At 35.9% G+C, this 21,519-nt stretch overlaps 1 protein-coding gene across 1 annotated transcript in view; it reads right to left on the bottom strand.

Moving 5' to 3' along the window:
- cntn1 (contactin 1) overlaps window positions 1-21,519 on the bottom strand; it is a 199,569-nt gene that overhangs the window by 54,953 nt on the left and 123,097 nt on the right. Inside the window, exons 3-5 of the mRNA XM_062982480.1 lie at window positions 7,810-7,936; window positions 6,821-6,853; window positions 4,413-4,448 (exon numbers count right to left, since the gene is read on the bottom strand). Of these exons, the coding sequence (XP_062838550.1) occupies window positions 4,413-4,448; window positions 6,821-6,853; window positions 7,810-7,870 (130 nt within the window). The 5' untranslated portion in view covers window positions 7,871-7,936. The remainder of the gene's footprint in view (window positions 1-4,412; window positions 4,449-6,820; window positions 6,854-7,809; window positions 7,937-21,519) is intronic.

The raw sequence follows: 21,519 nt of genomic DNA, 5'->3' as shown, positions 1-21,519 counted from the left end.
TATCATGACAGTTTATCAGGGAACTACTATATATTGATTATTTGAAACATTTCTTACGTGTACATTGCTAATGCATATCCAATATATATCATTTCAAAATTCATGTCTTTGTTAAACAATATTGGAAACACTGATTTGATGACATTATGTCATGCCAGAATTTCACCAAAAAATAACTTCCACAAATAGAGACAAGGAATAATTATTACACTAGTTCTAATCTGCAGGGGAGATATCTTCTTTAAAATACCACAAGTTGCTCAGTTTTGCAAACAGGCAGCAATAGATTATTTCATTATATGTCTTTCATTCCGTACATCCATACTGCATCTATACCAGACAGGATTCAGTGGTAACTGATGATCATGCTGACAAGGAGAATATTAATCACTGAGATTCTTTTCCCTGTTTTTTCCAACTTCTGGAAAATTTTGGAATTCACTGAATGAAACTCCTCTCTTGCCCTCTTTTGATTACATAACTTGACACAATTCACTAACTGAAGTTTTATAACTATATATTTGCAGTATATGATAATGAGGATTTTTTTCAAGGAAATGGGAAAATATAGGTAAGTTATACTTTCTGCTACATCTCTTTTTTACTTCTCTGATTCGCTACTTATACTTTTACTATTCTGTTAACTAACTCTCTCCATTCAATAAATGTGTCAGGATGCCAAATGCCATGGGGGGGGGGGCTTCTCCACTGGCCAGTAATGTGGGGTTAATCTGGCATCCAGCTGGATTGGCACTGTATGCTGTCCAGAAAGGAATTTCCTCACCCCCTTGGAGATGGGAGAAAGTCCCTACTAGCTACATAGCACATGGTTTGGTACTGCTGGGCAGCCATCCAGCAGTGGGGGGCTAAAAGAGCTGACATCAGCAAGGGAGCTGAAGAACAAGATAGATGGGGTGTTACAGTTAGGGACAGATACCATTCAGGGAGGAGGGGGTGACTAGTAACTGTCACCCTGTGTCCCTAGGACACCTGAGTCCAGGAACACAGGATGGTATTCATGCCAGCTGTGGCCAATTCCAGTTAGGAACCAGCCCAGTTGGGTGAAAATCTTAATCCTGGGTCAGGATTTGGGCTTTCCCTGGATGTTGCTTAACTCAGAGCAATGCTGCACTAAGATTAAGCCATATTAACCCCATGTGGCATTTAGTCACCACTACAGGACTGATCCAACTGCACAATGAAGATGAGCCGGTAAAGGACCAGCAAGAACAGAAGCATGACTGAAGTAGTCAGGATCAAGGTGAACATCAGGAAGCAAGAAAAATTTGGATATCAAATAAAAATCATGGACCTGTTGTTTTGCAGCAAAGAAACAGCATCGACTGTGATAATTTACACATTTAAATCAGGCTAGCAAATATATTTTCTGTGCTTTGGTTGCTGCCATTATGGTTTACATTCCAAAATGAAGTGGCCTGGTCTCTAACTCTCTTCAGTAATATTGCCTCCTGGGGGGTGCTGGAACTATCCAGGGGAGTGATGGTAACTTAGGGTGCAATTAGGGGGTGCTGAATAAAAATAAGGAGGCGAAGGAAGCATAAAGAAGAGAATGTTGAAAAAATGTTAATATATTTTCATTTGTTATGTATTACAGAGTGAATGTCATAGTGAATACTTTATTTTCCTATTAAACACACAAAATGCAAGTTAAACGTGATCAATTGTCAAGTCTACCAACAGGCAAGCAAGTGTTGGCAGGTGAGAGTGCTGTGCATTGGCAGGAAGTCCAACATGCATTAGCAGGAATATGTGTATGTAATGATATTTATTGATAATTTTAGCTTAATATTGACAGTTTAATATCAAATACAATTACAACATCTTTCTTTATTGTATTGTAGGACATTGGCAGAAATATAGATACATAATTTTTTGCTGCAGCTTTTTGTTTGTTCTTTTAAAGAAGGTAGATTCCTTGGGGCACTGAATAGTTTTTTTGTCTGAAAAGGGAGCAGCAGGCCAAATACATTAGGGAACTTCTGGTCTAAATGATGTGGTTCAGCCTCTGTTTCTAGAACAGGGTGGCCAGCCTCTTCTCACTCCAATTGGAACCTGTTGCCTTAGTTTTCCTCTTCCTCTTCTTCATGTGCAGAGGCCTCCTTCAGGTAGGGCATGAGAATGGTTTTCTACTTATCCCTGTCAAAGGAACCTAATCCCAAGAATTGTTACTCATTCTCTGCATAATAAATGTTACCCTTCTGCATCTTTTGACAAATTATCTCCACACTGTCCTTAGAAACAGCATAAAAGTAAATAATTTCTATATCCAGCCTGCTTGCTCCCAAACTTGAAACCATAATGAGCCAAACAAAAATAATTATATGTGCTAAATAATACAAACTTTGGAAATTGTATCAGCTAAAAATATATACAATTATTCCCAGTTTCATAGCAACCAACATCTGAATCCAACATCTGAATTTAGAATTGATTTCAAACTGTTCTTCAGAGTTATTTTTTAAAGGCTCTGGAAAATGTTCAAGGATGAGAAGCAATTAATGCCAAAGTGACCAGATAAAATTGAAACCAAAATGTCTGCCTCCATTCTCAATAATTGCTTAATTTCTGTTTATGCAGGTACTCAAATAAAATGAAAGGATATCGTATTAGGTACAAACAATTTTGAAAGAAGCCCAAACTTCTGAAATCAGTGGACTTCAAGGAACGTTACAGTATATCAGGAGATAATTATACTGATTTGTTTTCTCTAACTTCAAAAGCATTCTGATGTAAACTTTATATATTCATTTATAAATTGACCTTGTGCATACATTGATGGCAGGTTTTGGGGCCAAAATTATGGATCTTGACTAAATCAAAGAGTTAAGTACAAATTAACTCCTATCAGAAAAAGAGTAATCCCCTTGACTAACATTTCTAGATTTATACATGATAATATACACTACTTGATGAAAGATACAGAAAAATTGGTAGCGTATATCTGGCACATACAGTCACTTTTTATTTTTAAGAATAAAAATAGCTTTCAGCTCCCAACATGTTTTTCCAAAGCTGTTGCTTTAGAAAAGCCCAGCAATCACAATACACAATATCAATTCAGATTGTTGCTCTTAAAAAGTAAAAAAAAAATGATCTGTTTAGCTTGTACCGGGGATACAATGACAACAACATTATTGTGTCTAGACAGTTTTCAAGGCAATATTCTTCCCAGCATGAAAAAATTGAAGCTACTCAAGATTTTAAAAAAGAGAAATTGCTTCGCACAATTCTTCAACAGTGAAAAAACATGTGTGTTCAGAAATAATCTTCTGACAGGTTGACAGTGCAGTTTTCAACTACCATTTTGGAACCTTGATTTCCCATAAAATGGCAGCTTAAAGAACTACATATGTGTATAGTTCAATCTATTTCTAGCCTTCCTCTCATTCTTTCTCTCTCACACATACAGAAAGAGAGAGAAAGAGAGAGAAGAAAGTTTCTGCTGTACATTTATTTTCATCCTTTTTCAAACAAAAGATATCCATAGGCTAAATGATTTCAGTAAAGTTGGTAGACATGCTGCCTCAAAAGAGGAAATAAAATGTCACTTGAAGCCTAAATTATGAGACATATTCTTAAATGCTCATATGCCAACTGTCCTTTTTATTCTCAACTCAATAAACTGTTGCTCTTTTTTCCATTAACAACAGAAAATAAAAGCCATATTCTAGAAAACATATAAGTAAAGGTGACTTCCAGCCATCAGTTATCTCAAACACAATGATTCTTGGCTTTCTGACCATCAACTGTAAGACACACCTAAATTTCAGTACCACCACCACCAAAAATACGTAAGATACACTGCAGTTCTGAGACACATGCCATTTCTGAGATGTTTATTTAGTGGGAAAAGCATGTCTTAGAATTGAAGAAATACAGTAACTACTGATCCAAATGGGCATAGATTTCCCACTCACAGGATATATGAGTTTTAAAAAATAATTGCGATACAAATTTGCACTGTCTGTGAATCTTAATTTCGATTGCACTCCTGTCCAAACAAAAGACATTTATATAAACTTCTGCATTTTTATATCATCATAACTCTAGGTAGAGCACATCTTTAGATTAGGGGATGGTTACAGGTGTTGTTTTTCCAGGAGTGGTACTGACATTTTCAATTATTGCTGTAAACCACTTTAAAAAGCTGTATGATTTTTTTGCTTACCAATTTATATAGGCTCTCTGCACCTTTAGCCTCATCAAATTAAGTGGGATTTATGTCTGAGCAGTTTCTTATTGTATTAGTATAAATATGACATCGCTGTTAGATGAATTAAAATGTCTTTTTGTTCCATATTAGAGTGCTGAACCTTGTTTTTGAACTATGAAAAACATTCTGGGGACAATTGGACAATCCCATTTTGCAAATTGTAGAAAAAGCAACTCACCTCGTACATACACTGTGAGTCCATGGATATCAAGCACTTCAAGCAGAGTTGAGAGAGAAAAAGAGAGAGAGCATTACTTTCCTAAGGGATTTTCTTCAGGAACAACTATTATTAAATTAAAAAGTGTCCGGAATAGCACTTGCACAAATGGATTACTGAAGATTTACAGTGTAATTTGTCAAGCATTACTTGTTTTATTACTGCTATCAAAATAAATCTCAGCAAAAAAAGTTAATATTAGCTGCACCTGACTTCTGAATACCAGCTTGAAAGAGGCAAATTCAGACTCCGCAATGTCTATCTGAAGAATGCTTCTTCCCATTGTTTTTCCAGTAAATGCAGAACTCAAGATCAAAACCATAACAGATATGGCATTCTTAAAACAATATTGAATTTGTAAGGTTTCAGGAAAAACAGCATTGTTCTTGTGATGACACACTGGGGTTAGAGGAAAACTATATGTTTGGCTATCGGTATACCCTCTGATTGTACTTCAGTTCTTACAATAAAGACTCTTGAGACTGGATAAAGTTAACCAAAATAAGTTTACTGAAACACATGCAAAGTTAACTTCAGTCAGGGCTTTGAAAGCCAAATCAAAATAATATATTACAGAGATGAAGTTTGTTGATTGAACAGTTACACTGGAAAGAAACACTTGACTATATTCATATAATATGAGGTAAAATACTTGAATACAATTGTGGTAAGTCACTTGGTTATTGAAATAATACAGAATTAAGATGGTAAAATACAGAACTATAGCAAAGTACACTATTCTATAATGGTTATGACGTAAAATACAGAACTATGATGACACAGTACTATTTTGGTGGTAAATGCAGGCTATAGTGGTAAGTACTAGGCTATACTGATGTTAAATACAAGCTGCAATGATTCTATAGTATGTCTGTGCTATTGAGGTAAGGTATAAACTATAATGGTAAAATTCTAAACTATAACGATAAAATACTCTAGGCTTTAATGGCTAAGTGGTAAGAACAAGCTATGGTGTGTGCTCTAGGCTATAGTAGTAAAGTACGTGCTATAGAATGCCTGTTTGGATTATCAGGCCAAGGAACCCAGACAATTTCTGGCCTTCTTCACGGAAACTCTGACACAGAATTAAAAAAGTGAGGGAAAAGCCTTTTCAGGCTGGCTCTTGAGGCAAAAGGACTAAACCAACTGAGCCAGGCCTCCAGGGGGGTTCTAAGCTCCACCCCTAAAACTAAGTGCAAATGGAAAAGTCCACACCAAAGGGAGAACTAAACCAGGAAATGAAACAGAGGAGGAAAAAAAAGCTAGGCCAAGACATCACAATTCTATAAAACAAATGATTGAAATTAAGTATATTGTTTCATATTATAAGTACTTATAATATGAAACAATTTACTTAATTTGAATTATTTTTAATCTAAAAGTTCAATATGAAGATTTTGAGGCAGAATTTTGTACTGCCCCTTATCTTTATTTTAATGGTCACGATATTGATATAGATCAACACTGAGACGTTTAAAATAAACATTAAGGGCAGTACAAAATTCTGTCTCCAAATCTTCATATTGGAAATACTAATAAACTTGAATTATGAATTATTTTTACCCTGCAATCTGTGGCTTAAATTTTTACTGTTAGTACCCACAGAGCACAGCCATTAAATCAGTGTGGTATAAAGGTACTATTTTGAACACTAGAACTTACCACCTATTATTTCAATGGACTATCAAATATTTATGACTACAAATGTTTAAAAGGAATAATTAAAGGATTATACAGAGGCAATTTTAAATAAATACTGAAGTCAGATACTGCCAGATATCACAGATGCGTATATATTATAATCTACCAAAACGTCTGTAGCATACAGAAAGATGAATTGCCAGCACAGATTTAGGGATGAAATTATTCACTAATTTTGTTCTCAGAGGAAGCAATAAGTAATGATAGCAATTTTCTTCCTATTGTGAGAAAGTCTACTGAAATGGCAGTTTTTGAAGCTATTTGCAGTTTATTGTGCAAGACATTATGCAAGAAATTCACATTTTGTATTGTCCCCAAAAACAGTACAGAAAATTTTGTAATCAGGAACGTGTTGTACACTAATTATTATACACATTTTTCACTGAAAACCATTTTGTTTGGGGAAATTTTCCATGCAGGAAATGTTGTTTTCTATGCAAAATTGTATAAATTTTGTTCATAGCAAATCCTCATATGTGAAGATGCCTGTCAGTCAAGAATTTTTTATTTCAGAAATACACTTTTGGATTATTTTTCAGATATTTTAAAATAATGTTTTATTTTCTACAAAGAATCTATCTGCACTAAATCACACCAATGCTGCAGCAATAAAACATGCATCTGTTCAGAAGCAAACCATGAGGTTCCCTAATTTTTACATTACTCACCAGGAGATCCTACCCCACTGGAAACTCTCTGACCTGTTTACAATAAAAGAAGAGTGAACATCAAACAATTTTAAAGAAGGCATTGTCTTTGTGAAAATAGCACAACTTTTCTGCCAGTTTGAAAATTTCTATGGAAATGGAAAAACTAGGAGAAGGAAAGGGAAAGTGTGATAGGAGAGAAAAATTCTTGCAAATGAACTAAAAATTATTATCCTGATGATCCTAGAGAAAAAGGAATTGATGAAAGTTCTCTGGGGATAAAACTGCATGAGGTTATGATGGTGGAATATCTGGGTTGTAACATTCATGGGACAATTTTATGCATGTTTACGTAGATGTAGGTCCCACTGAGCTTAATGACTATTATTGTCAAGCAAGTGTGGAAATACCTGTACACTCAATGGACCAAACTCAGGTTAAGTTTCAAATAACATTTTTCTTTCAGCTACAAATTTAAGACAGTAGACATATACATAAGTTTTTCATCATCTTAATTTTTCTATTTGTTTCTTGATTACAACTCCTAGCTGCCTCAGCCAGCATAATGAATAGTGAGTAATGCTAGAATCATCAGTCCAACATTTGAAAGACCACATAGTTTCCACCTCTGAGGTTAAACTATAAAACTATGGCTCTCAATATATATCTAAAAATGTAAAGTAAACAGGTGAAACCAAACCTTGTTTCAGTTTGATAGTTCTCATCTAATAATGTAACCCTATAGACCAGCATTTCTCAAACTCTGCTCCTCCAGGTATTTTGGACTTCAGCTTTCAGAAATCCCAGTCAGCTTACCAGCTGTTAGGAATTGTGGGAGGTAAAGTCCAAAACATCTGGAGCAGCAGAGTTTAAGAAACTCTGTTATAGATATACATTTAGAAGTAAGACACATTTTATTCAGTGGTGCATATTTATCTGTAACTGTGTGTAAGACTGCAACCTTAGGGCCTTTTCAGAAACTATTGGTTTCAACCAAAAGGTTATCTTACCTGTCAGGCAGACTATGAAACAAATTGCAACAAAATGACTGGTTAAAGGCTGTAGCTTCATCTTAGCAGGAATGTTTATTCACAAGGATTTATGTTGCCAGGCTGATGTTCAGATAATGGAAAATAGCTGACCATAAAAAAGAAAGAAAAATATAAGAATCAGTTATCTTGCTTTCTAACCAATGTATATTTAACAGCAAATGAAAAGCTGGATTCAGTGCCTACAAATATTGTTAGATCTTTGAAAATGACATTTCTAAAATAATATGTGGTACATTGTAGAACACCCAGAATAGTGGTATTCAGCTATTATAAGAAAAAAAAAAGAACATTATCAAAATTAAGTGATATTAACTATCAAGAGAAAAGGATGCAGGAAACTTCAGTGAGTTACAAGTTCTTTCATCAATATGACCTATAAAAATGTCAAGGTCCAGACACATAACTGTCCAGTTGACAACCCATGAGAGAGACTACTTAGGTGGGAGCCTTCACTTCTAGTTGAACAGTAATTTGCTATCAATGACCAAAAGTTACTCTAATTGAGCAACATTATTTTACTTAACCTATTATGGAGCAATTTATTCAATACAATCTTAGTGTCTGTCACTAATACATTTTTCTCAGTCTGTTTCAGGTCAACAGAGACAATCTGAGTATTGCTTTTTCTCTGTCTTGCTTATGTTCCAATTTTTCCATAAAACTGGGGCTCAAGACAGTTCAAAAGATTAAAAATAAAGACAAAATCATAAAGTGTGGTATTCAGTACCATTAGACATCTCTTCCTTAACCTCCAAAACTCCACTGCATAAAAGTCCACATTTACCTGCTGCAAAAGAAGAAGGGAGAATGGAGCTATCTAACCTTCTTTGAGAAGGAGATTCCCAGTAAGCTGATACATTCCTCAGATTCCCTCAAGAAAGGACACCCCCCCCTCAACACACTGAACAAGTTCGAATAAATGCCGTCTCTGAGAAATCTCATTAACTCGCTCCTAGTATTGGCTTGCTTTTGTTTCTAATGTTGTTCTTTTTTTCCTCCTATTCATTCAATGCTTACTTCAAAAATCTGCACAGCAGCAACATGCATTTTAAATGTTAATTTACTGAAAAAGAATTCACTTGAGTAAATTGAAATAATAGAGCAACCCCATGAGGAGAGGAGTGATGATAATTATGCATAAATGCATGACAAATGTTATAACCTACTCATCACACTGTGACTTATACAGGAGGTGGCTTAACTAAGGAACGGACAATAGCATACAAGCTCATCATTTGTCTGAGCATGGTCTTTGGATTTGCTTTTATCTAAGGTTCCATTTTGAAAGATGGTTGCCTTATCAGTTGCAAGCAGAGTCTCTCCAAGAACTCATTAGGGAGTTTCAGCAGTTAAATTCTGTGCTGCATACACTTATTAAAAACTGCTAAGGGTTATGTATAAGAGAGGAAAGCTATTCCTGAACTGTCTAATCCTTTGAAGCAGCAGAGACTGGTGTAGTTTACGCTTGTTCATGTTCACCTACTGAGAAGCCCTTTGATATACTGCATCACAAATGTTCTCAGAGCTGTCTTCTGCTAATGAGACAATACTCCAGTTCCTTTCTATAAAACTAAAAGCTGTAACTAACTGGGCTACTCTAGCTAAAGCACCCAAATAGCCATAGATAAAATGATTTAAAACCATCACATTTTCAAAAAATGGAATTTAGATCTACGTTAAGACTCCTGTATCCACATGGGAAATGCTTTTGCTTTTAATGTAAGCAGGAAACTGTGAATGATACTGAACCCTATTGAAATGAATGACCTCTGCCAGACATTGCCATAAAGTTGCTCTGGAAAACATAGAAAATTCCAAGACAGGTATCTGTTCATGAAATCTGATAGTTGCTCCAACACTGTTCTTATAACTTCCAGCAACAAACCATAGAATAGCCTGGAGGACTTGGGCTGCTTCTACACAGCTGAATAAAACCCCGCATGATTTGCTTTGAACTAAGATTTATGGCAGTGTGGACTCAGATAACCCAGTTCAAAGCAGATATTGTGGGTTATTCTGTCTTGATCTTCTGGGTTATATGGCTGTGTGGAAGGGCCTTTGGGCCCATCCACACAGTACCTTTATCCTAGGAGCTCCCTGTTCAAAATGGAGTGTGACATTACTTTTTTAAAAAAAACCTCTATACACTGAGGACAAACAGTAGGAGAATTTTTTTCTCAAAATGGCATGTTCCTTAGCAACTATTTCAAATGGAGTGCCTTTTTAACATCAGTCACTTGCTTCTTTTGAGAATACTTAAAACATCTCTTTCATCCTGTGAATGCACAATATAAATGAACCTAGGAGGTAGCTGTAAGCTAGGAAGAGGAAATGGAACATCAATACAGCTCTCCAGCTGATTTAGAACAATGCTGTTTGCTGGTTGTTTATATATTTAATGGTATTTGTATTGCCTAGACATTGTACCTCAGAGTTAATAGACAATTTTAACATTTATTAATCTATAGTTTGGGATGGATGAATTTATGAGTTTCAGTTTTTAACTGGTTTGTATTTTCCCAAACTTAAGTTTGCTTAAATCAGTTTGATATACAGAAATGTGCATGCAATGCATCCTGTAGTACAAAGCAAATATAAAGCTCAATCTAGTGCTTTAAAAACAAAATAGCTTTTAGAGATGTTTAGAAGATAAGTCAAGCCACTACTATAATGGGATAGTATGCTGAACTATCAAACTCAATAGGTAACTTCACTAGCCAACATCCCTGAGTTTAATCTACATAGTTTTTGAAGATAAAAGGAGGAAAATAACTCTGTAACTAGCTGAGTTCCTTGGAATAATGGGATGGGAATGAAATCAGAACATATTTTTATTGCTAAATCTATGCTCAACTGAACTTTGTTTGCTATTTATGATCTACTATGGCACAGCCTTTAACATCTACACAAGGTACAGCAGATGTTGTCCCAACAGATCATAGCACTAGCCTTGCAAGAGCATACATGGAGGACTAAACAAGTTCCCCCAAAAATCTTTGAAAATCTTGCATTTTTCCATTCTTGTTGGATAGAAATGAAATCATTTATTCTTGTTCAGGTGTAGGTCACCTGGGTGGTTATAATACATCATCCATTTCTTCTCAAGATACATTCCAGCAGGTGAAGCATTGCAGAGACTGTGTTGCAGCCCGGCCATCTATGTGACTCCTTTTCACCCACAAATATAACTCAGCCAACAGTAATCAATCAACTAATGAAAAGTTTATTAAAGAAAAGAGTGTTTTATCAAAAAACTATTCAAAAATGCATTCCAAGGTATAGAATACAAAAGTATTTCCAAGGTATAACTAAAAGGCAAAAGCGAAAGTACATCCAAAGTATAAGCTTCAAAATATAGGTTACAGCCAGAGTGTTCTTGAGACTGCAATAAGTACCACACTGGCAGTAAAGCCAAAATCCACAAAACCTAGACCAAGAACTGTATCCAAATGAGATTCCCCAATCCCAAACAGGAAAACATGCCATGAAGGCAAGAACAGAATCTCTGATCACAGAGTGCAAGGAAAAGGTGTCTTTCTTTGGAAAATTCAAAGTTGCTCCCACACAGAGCAATATAAGGGGTTAACTGAAGAAACCAAATTGGTTCCCATGGAGACATTATCTAACTAACACCTGGAATCCTTCTGTTTATCTTTCAAATGCTGAGAAAACCTTAATTGCCTCTGCTTGGCACTATCTCACCATAACTGAAGACATTATGGGCAACAATCTAGTGTCTTCCACCTCCCTGACATCTTTCCCAGGGTCAGGGAGAGTCTCTGGAAGCAGAGCATCTGGCAACATTTCATGTGAAACATCCTCACTAAAAGCAGAACTGTCTGTAAAACCATTCCCATCATTCAGGAAAGAACTACTTTCTCCCTGAGGCACTACAGAAGTGGTGGGCTCCAATTCTGGAGCATAAGGCCCCACCAAAGGGTCCCCCTCCTCCTCCTCCTCAGACCATGCCTTAATAGACATAAGTAAACTTTTTATTTTATCCAGAAATCAAAACTTCTTTCCAATAATGTTGGAAATATTCTGTAAGCTAAGATTCTCGAATACTTGGACACACAATAAGTGATTTACTGGTTGTGGTCCTTCAACAAAGGAATTACAAAAGCAAACAGAAAGAGAAATAAAACCTCTGGGCATCTTGGTTTTTAGGCCTGTTCATGGGGTTATTTGGGGACACTTATTCAGAAAATTGCATTGGATGGACTGCATCAGCTCTAGTTCCTTAGATATGGTTATTATGATTTTTTATGGGTGAGCAGATGAAGACTGGTATACAGCACATATTCTGTATATCAAAAACTAGAGTTGATAGGGGAAAACTGCTGCAATTTTTTGAATCAGCATGTTAAATATACATAGAAATGGGCTTAATATATTTCAGCCATCAAAATGTGTGTTGGCCAGTGGTATTAAAGGTATGATCAAAGATGATGGCTCTATAACACACAACATATATTAATACAATAGTCCTTGCTACTGCATTTGTAATAAAAGGAATATTCTCAGAGAGCATTTTGAACCCTGGGAAACTGATTTTGATACAGTTTTATTTCTTTTGCATATCAACTCACTGTTCCATAAGGCATAGCTTAAAAACAATAAAGTTTAAATCATCCTAACAATCATGTCATTCTTTCCTCCATCTCCAGTCCCCACCTACATACCACAGGCTGTTAAATCCATTAGAATCAATGGCAAATTTGCTAGTAATGTCAACAATAAATGAATAGTACCCTGACAATTTATCTACAAAATGATAGATGTGGAACATATGACAAGCATTTCAGACATTTATAGTTAATAAAATGATTAATAGTGACACTAATTTAAATCATAGCTAGATTTTAAACATGAACACACAAGGGGCATGGGGAGTAAGGTGCAATGTACCAGATCTCTACAATTGTTGTAAAGTTTATAGTCCGTAAGGCAATTTACAGTCTTTAATGTAATAAAACATTTTATACTGATTCACAGAGCAAGCTAAAATGTGTCAATGCATAGAGTTTTGTTACAGTTCAAGATGAACCAAGAGTTGCTAGGTTTAATTAATACAAAACAAATTATTTTTTATTTTAATCATCAGAACAAGGACTGTGCCCATTTTGGCAGAGTGATTGTAATAAACCTTCTCATTCAGAACTGGTTGAACCCAATTTCAAACTTGCATCAGAAACACTATACTTGAAACCTGAGATTTAAGTTGCAATGTCATAGAAAAAAACCCAGAAAGTGAAATCATGTAATTAAATCCCATCTATTAATATCTCTGCTAGATACTATCTTTACTAGCTTCACAACAAGTTTTATGGCCCGGAAATGTCAGCTGTTATTAGCAAAACGAAAATGAATGCAGTGCAGATTTTAATATTTCTGAAGCAATGATCTCATTCTATCAACATTGTGTTCACTCCATTGTGATTGTGCTTGTAATTAACATTTAGAAAATAATGTAACATCTCCTGCTGGTTTAGCTTCTTAACTTTAGACTCTACCACTTTGTTGCAAGAGTTGTGACTTGCATAATTCCATTTTCATATTTAGTTTTTTTCAGATTATTAACCTCATTCCCCCTATATGTAATCAAATACTTAAAACTATAACAATAATTTTTTTAATTTTTTTTACTGTTCATTGGTTAATGATAATTTGGAATGAACATGACTGTTCTAAACTGATCATCAAGCTGATCTTAAACACCAGCCAGAAGTTTATTGCCAAGATATGTCCTTCTCTTGGTATTCCCCCAATACATAGACATTACAGATATTAGGAAGTGTTGTGTTCCATGCAGGCTCCATTATTTTGCCAATAGGAAGCTGAGGATGATGTCTAGGGGAGATTATCTGCTTCAGCTGTTCTCACACTAGACTGCTCCTTACTCCTACCCCCACCACCTTATATACCATCAGGAGTTAAATATTAAACAGTTAAAGTGTTTTCACTTTAACTTTTAAATCCAATCTCTGTGTCTGGTCTCTTTATTTTCTTGGCAGGACAGCAAAAACGCAACTACAGCATATAGCCACAACAGTATTTGATCTTCCATATGTATGCATATCTAAATAATGTATAAGCTGAGGGAGGTTTTGGGGGCACAATTATGGATTTTGACCTGACCTGTGGATAAGTCAAGGGTCAAGTTGTAAAGAGGGGAAAGCACAAGTAATGCCACATGGGGCCAGATTCTGCTGACGGCCACTACCATTTTCCCACTTATTCATTCAAAAAGGCCAGAAGTGGAATCATGATGGAAAGAGCTGGTGGAGTCAGTCTTCTTTTAGGTTTTCCCGGGATCAATTTTATGATCTACTTGGAAAAGGGGGTGGATCCCTTTTTAAAATAAGAATTGAGGTATAGTATCCACATTGACCTGTGGACAAGTTGACCCAGTTTGTTTGGGTTGATCTTTTGACTAACATTTCAGGACTTACACATGAGGATACACGACAAGCATTGCTATCTTTTTTGCTTCAGGCATCAAAATATGCTATTCCGGAGGTGTGAGAGCCCTTTACCTATTCAGATGGCAAATGAAATCTAGTTGAAAAAAGACAAACTAAATAGAAAACAAACAGTACTGTAGTATCTATGTATTATGACCTAAAGGAGCCAACCCACTGATGATTAATCTGCATCTTCCATGTAAAGAAAAAAAGGACCAGATACAGGTGGCATCCACCACATGCAATTTCAAAGGGAGAAGATGTTAAAATGGCCTTCACCATTTATTTGTTATCTATTATAAAAGATCATTAGGGGCATGCATGATTGATTCAAAATGAACATTAAAAGCAGACTTCTGTATCCAAAGAAAGAAAAAGAATCACCACAGATCTTTGGTGAGGCAGCAGGTTATGAGCAGTAGGAAACAGAAGATGACAGAAGAAGTTATCACAAGAAAAATAGAACAAGGCAAGTGAGACATTGCAAGAAAATGTAAAATAAAATGCAAACACAAAAGAGTGTGTTTGATCCCAAGGTGGTTTTGCAAGGTGGGGATTAGGGGGTGGCTGTCAAATTTTACCAATTTCTCCCCTACTTCAGAATTTACTTTGCACACTGTTGAAGATATTTCTTCAAATTTGGGGGGGGGGGTTGTTTTTTTTACAATTGCACAGGCTGTAGTAAGAAGTATAAAACATTCATTTTCTATTTAAAACAAAAGTTGCAATCTAAGTCAAGATTAGTATTTTCTTGAAAATCTGAAACATTTGGGATTTTGGTCCTTTCTTTCTATAATTAAAGTGAAATTTATTTTGTTTTATTTTCACAATTTATATTGCTTTTTAAACAAGGTAATTTTCTTTTCACAAGCTTTTTAACTTAATCTGATTTTCCTTTTGCTAAAACAATTTGCATTGCTCTTTTAGATTTTCCTAATCAGAAAGTTGAAGAATTATAAAAAGACAGAGCATATATTGAGAGATGTTTAATTCACTTGGCAATTTAAATTTAGGTTAAACTTAAAAATGACTATGTCACTCAGATTATTCTGAATGACAATACTGACCTGATAAATGTATTTCCTTTACTTGACATTTACTTGACTATATTGAGTGCCATTTTGGAAAGATAAAATGCAAATCCAGTAAATGCATAAATAAAATAATTTTTTACATCTACCATAACACAACACAGACCAACATATAAGAATAGCATTCACATTTTGAATTAAAGTTTAAATATTATTTTACCAGAGCCATAATACCAGATGCCCAGAAAGACTTTTAGAAGTAGATCATTGGAAACAAACAAATAATCAAATAATTTAACAAGAGATATATGACAGAACATTTATCTAGGGAGACCAATCAATGTACCAAGCTAAAGAGCCCATTAAGCCACTTCATCCGGTGTATGATGATGTGAAATATTATTATTTCTATTACTATTATTTATACCCTGCTTTTTCTCTCCATAGGGAGACTCAAAGCAGATCCTCATTTTGAGTTACTGTGCTAATATATTAGATTTAGGGAAAGAAAAATGAGGTCAAATCTAGCCTACCTAACTCCACACTCAAATGCAAGCTCTCATTATGAAGAACATTCACATTTTATCAGCTTTATAAACAAGAAATCCAAACATTCTCCACATTAAATCAGAAGGAAGAAAAAGTGATATACCCATACTCTTTTTATGTTCTCATAATAATATACAAAAGGGGAGCTATTTATCTTACATCAGGAAATGTGCACAGTACTAGGCATGATCTGGTGGCAGCTTAGGGCTAAAGTACATGTTCTATAAATACACAGCAAGCATTAGAGATCTGATTCTGCTTTAGCTGTTTCAAAGCAGCCACAGAGGCAGTAAAAAATAGCCAGATACATTTTCTGTACAATTCTACAAATTATCCAGAATCTTGATTATTGACATACACTGTAATGAATGCATGGCCCAGAATATGCTAGCTGGTGGAACAAACTGTCCATATTAGAAGATGCACTCTGTCTCCAGTTAGGAAGGAGTCCAGCACAGCCACAATTCAGTTCCAAAAAAAACTTCAAGTCTCACTTGCCAAGACAATTTCAGAATACTAAGACAGTTATCCAAACATTGTTTCTTTTATGCTGGTGGCAAACTTCCTGTATCATGGAAGCATCCAGGGTTACTTAATTCCAAGCACAACTATGCCAAGACATTTTGCTCCACTTACAGTAAACAACATAATGACCAAAACAAACAGTTTGAGGCCATTTTCTACTAATTCTTTTGCTAAACAATTTTCTCTCCTTTTTTTGCCTATGAAAAGTTGATTTCTCATGTTTTATTTCTGCTGCCCTGCAGACTAGGACACGGAACAATGGCTTCAAACTACAGGAAAGGAGATTCCACTTGAACATCAGGAAGAACTTCCTCACTGTGAGAGCTGTTCGACAGTGGAACTCTCTCCCCGGGGCCGTGGTGGAGGCTCCTTCTTTGGAGGCTTTTAAGCAGAGGCTGGATGGCCATCTGTCGGGGGTGCTTTGAAGGCGATTTCCTGCTTCTTAGCAGGGGGTTGGACTGGATGGCCCATGTGGTCTCTTCCAACTCTACTATTCTATTACCTACAAAATAACTTATAGTATATGCACACAGTGATCACATTTATAACCAATATTACATTTGACAACCTAGTAAATTAATGTAAGAAAGCAAGTGAAGGTTATTTAGGCATATTTGATAGCTCCCAGGGCAGTGAGGTTGTAAATCCAGTCTGGGTTTTAATCAAAACTTTAAAGAAGCTATCCAAGATTAGATTCAATTTTGGTTTGTTCTCTCACCAAAAAATTGTAATGATTAGTATAGGAAGTCATTCCAGGAATACTCAGTGCCCAGTTCATATACAATAGTAATTCACATTTGGGTAGTATATTTAAAAGCTTGTTCTAGTCCAGCATTCCAGGATTCTTCAAAGTTTTTGAATTTGCCATATCAGAGAGGGAAGACAAATATCCCTAAGGCTTATGGTTTGGTTTGGCATTTTTTGTTTGATATTATATCCTAACTAACCTGCTGTGTCTAATTTTAACTAGAGTTGGTGGAAAGAAGTCAAAATCAAACCATGGTCCCTGATCCTAGTTTGTTCAATAGAACCTGTCCCAATCTGCATGTAATAATGAAATGCTGTTAGTTTAGATTGGAGTTAGTTGTTTCCAGTCTCCTCCTTTGGCATTTAACTATCATGGGCTTTAGGAGCTGTGCAGCTGAGCCACAAGAAAAATAATTTGTAGAACAGCACATTCTGTTTTAAAATTGCATCTAAGAAGACGGTTTATATTTGATATGATTTCTCTTAACCTAAAATAGAGACTACGGACGAGGTCTTATTATTTTTATCTGCTTGAATGGAAGTGCATATTAGTATTTTATGGGTTAAGTGGGAGAAGCAGGTTAAAAAAAGAAAAATCTGAAGAAATCACCTGATCTCACTATTAAGTATAGTCTCCACATGAAGAAAAAAGCAGGGCCATGCTCACCAGCTTCAGAGCCCACATGTTTTAGAGTCCTGTGAAGGAAGAAGCCTGATGTATCCATGCAGACTCCTCATATGTCTTACAATTCTGAGAAATAATTTTCTCAAAATAAAGGAACTATGCTTTCTAACTTTGGAATAAGCCAAGATCTTAAATAATTCCCAAACCAATTTGTAGCTCCTTATCCAACTGCTTCTTACTCATTTGTTGGGTGAAGTCAACAAACATGAAACTGTGCAGTGGGTCAACAGTCAAACAGGAATAGAATATTAGCCACGAGCAGTAAAATTTCTGAATGAAAAAATGTAAAGGAATATTATTGTAATGATAGTAGGATAGTTAACAAGCTTAACAAGATAAGGTCAGATTAAGCCAAAGCATTTTAATGCCATTGAAAAATAAAATGTTGACATTATTCACACGTATGTCTAAAAGAGTTCAATGAAAAAAGAGGCTGAAGTGCCATCCTATTACTCATGCATATGTATTTCTATTTAAAAGACTAAAAGAGATTTTGGATATATTCCTCAAATAGTGTCGATATTGCACATCCTGGCCATTACTTCATTCAAAATATAACCATATTGACTTGAGTCGAATGCATCATCGAATCTAATACGCATCTCACTTTTCAAAACCCTGAAAAGGTATTTGCTGTAGAATGTAATGCACAGTAGCAAAAGATGCAATTTTTGTAATTTGGCCAAAAAGGTATGCATTACAGTTGTTGCCTGCTAATGTTGTTGTTGTTTATTCATTCAGTCGCTTCCAACTTTTTGTGACCTCATGGACCAGCCCACGACAGAGCTATCAGTTGTTGCCACCCCCAGCTCCTTCAAGTCAAGCCAGTCACTTCAAGGATACCATCCATCCATCTTGCCCTTGGTCGACCCCTCTTCCCTTTTCCTTCCATTTTCCCCAGAATCTTCTCCAAGCATTCCTGTCTTTTCATTATGTGGCCAAAGTACTTCATCTTTGCCTCTAATATCCTTCCCTCCAGTGAGTAGTCGGGCATTATTTCCTGGAGTATGGACTGGTTTGATCTTGCGGTCCAAGGAACTCTCAGAATTTTCTTCCAACACCACAGTTCAAAAGCATCTATCTTCCTTCACTCAGCCTTCCTTATGGTCCAGCTCTCGCATCCATAGGTTACTATTGGGAATACTATTGCTTTAACTATGTAGACCTTGGTTGCCAGTGTAATGTCTCTACTCTTCACTATTTTATTGAGGTTGGTCATTGCTCTCCTCCCAAGAAGTAAACATCTTCTGATTTCCTGGCTGCAGTCTGCCTGCTAATAATTCCTTCTTTAAAAACAAAAGTGTTAGAACACCAAAGCTTTCAGCAATTGAAAGGAAAACTTTGAAGTGCATCCATGCTGTAAAAGAAATCCATTTTAATTGCCATGGTTCAATACTATGGTGTCTTGGGGACTGTACTTTTACAAGATCTTGAGCTTTCTCTGCCAAAGAATGCTGGTACTTCACCAAACTCCAAATCCCAGGCTTGCATAACATTGAGCCATGGCAATTAAATTAGATATGACATCCCACAAATGGGAGCTCCAGGTGCTCCTGAAGGAGTTCCCTTTTTGTTTTGGCTCAGCACTAAGATTACCATATTACGCCAACCTAATGTGCACCCCAATTTTGGCAAGGTAATTTACTCAAAAAAGGCAAGCATTAGATTTGAGCAAATATGGTAATTTAACTGTTCTGAAACTTCCTACAAATTCTGCAGTGCCATTCATACTATTTCTGGGATCTCAGAAATTAATTAAGTCAAAGCCTTGAAGTCTGAGTACTAAAAAGCTATATTGCTATTTCAGGATATATGTTTCAAAATTTATCTTCTAACAGGTTCACAATGGGTTTTTTTTTTACTTCATTCTGGTATAGTTCTGGGCAGCAAAGTACTATGGAGGGAAAGGAGAAAATCCCTTCATCAACCCTCACCAATGAATTACATTCCTCACATGAATTCAAATTCTACAGGGAGGTTACAACTATGCTTTACTAAAAATGTGTGGTAGAAAGCTGGAGAATACAGCATGCCAAAAAAAAAACATGCAAAACTTATGATGAATGTAGACTGTAGAATTAATGCAGTTAGACATTATTATAGCTGCCATGGTTCAATTCTTTGGAATCCTGGGATTTGTAGTTCAGCAAGGCATCAGCACTCTTTTGCAGAGAAGGCTACAAACCTTGTAAAATGACAACTCTTATGAAGTGGTGACAAACCACATTAATTCTACAATGTTGATGCACCTTAAGAATAATGCATTCAGTGACAAATATGAATACAGAGAACTGCCTTATCTAGTTGTAGAACTTTTCAATTGATGCTACTATTGTAAACCCTGGCATGCAAAATGACAGACACTCTTATTACTCAACACTGTGTTCAAATTTTAGGGGGTCCTCAGCTAACAGTTTTTCGCAGACCATTTTATACATCAGTGTCCCACAGAGCTGAGGCAGCTGTAAGCTGCCATTTCAAATGTGATGCTTTGTTAAAATGACATTACTTCAGGGCAGTATTGGTAATTCCCCTTCCCCAAAGTGCCATTTCCCACAGTGCCTCAGACATATACACAGACATAACTCTCCGGGATATAGCAGAAAGTTAAAATAGTGGCTAAAAGCTTCCTGGAGCAGGGCACCCAGAACAGATGTCAGCACCATAGGGGCCCTGGAGTTGCCCAAGAATACCAGGTTTGAAGGCATTGCACACTGGATGTAAATATAATGAATAAATGCATTAAAAGTGCTGGTGCCAAGCCAACTGCCGCCATCTAGATTCCTGTTAAAATAGCTGTGCTGGAGACTGAGACTTAGACCTTCTGAAAGTGAAGTCCTATCCTATAAACTGAACTGCTGCTTTACATGTACATCTTTGGTTGCTAATAGATTGGCCAAAGGGAAAAAGGGAATGCACAGACCAATATAATCTGTGCATTGCAAAGTGCATCAGCACGAGTACCTCTTTATATATCTTGGTAAGCTTGGAAGAAAATGTTCCCTTCATCATAAAGGACACATCTGAGCCACGAGAACATGGGCTTTTCATCCCAATCTTTACTATACTGATACATTTGCAACCTCAGTTATTAATTGGTTTAGGATCATTTCTGAAATTCATGGTGCCAGAAAAATAGATGCTGCCAGGTCTACTGCATCTAAATCCACTTCACTTCAGTACTAATCAATTCTACTTCCAGAATTGTAGACAAGCCTTTGTTTTCTTAAAAGTCTCATTTTCTTTTATGGAAACAACCTTTTAGTTTTTAAAACACTGTAATAGGTCTATTGATCACAGCTACTTGGAGAACTTTCATTCAGGATACCAGTTCTCTATTAAAACCTGAAAATATTACATTTTGGGGAGCTGTAGTCTAAAAATCCAACCTTTTCAAAATGTACGATTTCGTATTATCTCTAAAATTACAGTAGCTAGCTACTTTTAAAATCAAATGGTGAAAAACAGGAATACACAATGAATAATGTTTGATTTGAACAGGATCAATATTTGTTTGTTAACTATTTAACGTAAAGTACATTATCAAAAAGTTAGTCTACAAATGTAGTTTTTGTGTGTTTTCAAGTCATTTCCAACTTGTGGCAACCCTAAAGTGAACCTATCACAGAGTTTCCGTGAAAAGTCTATCAATATGGCCATCAAAACA

The sequence above is a fragment of the Anolis carolinensis genome, chromosome 5, assembly GCF_035594765.1.
Source record: "Anolis carolinensis isolate JA03-04 chromosome 5, rAnoCar3.1.pri, whole genome shotgun sequence".
Taxonomy (NCBI): domain Eukaryota; kingdom Metazoa; phylum Chordata; class Lepidosauria; order Squamata; family Dactyloidae; genus Anolis; species Anolis carolinensis.
Note: the sequence above shows the minus strand (reverse complement) of the source record. Positions and strands in the feature narration are given on the sequence as shown.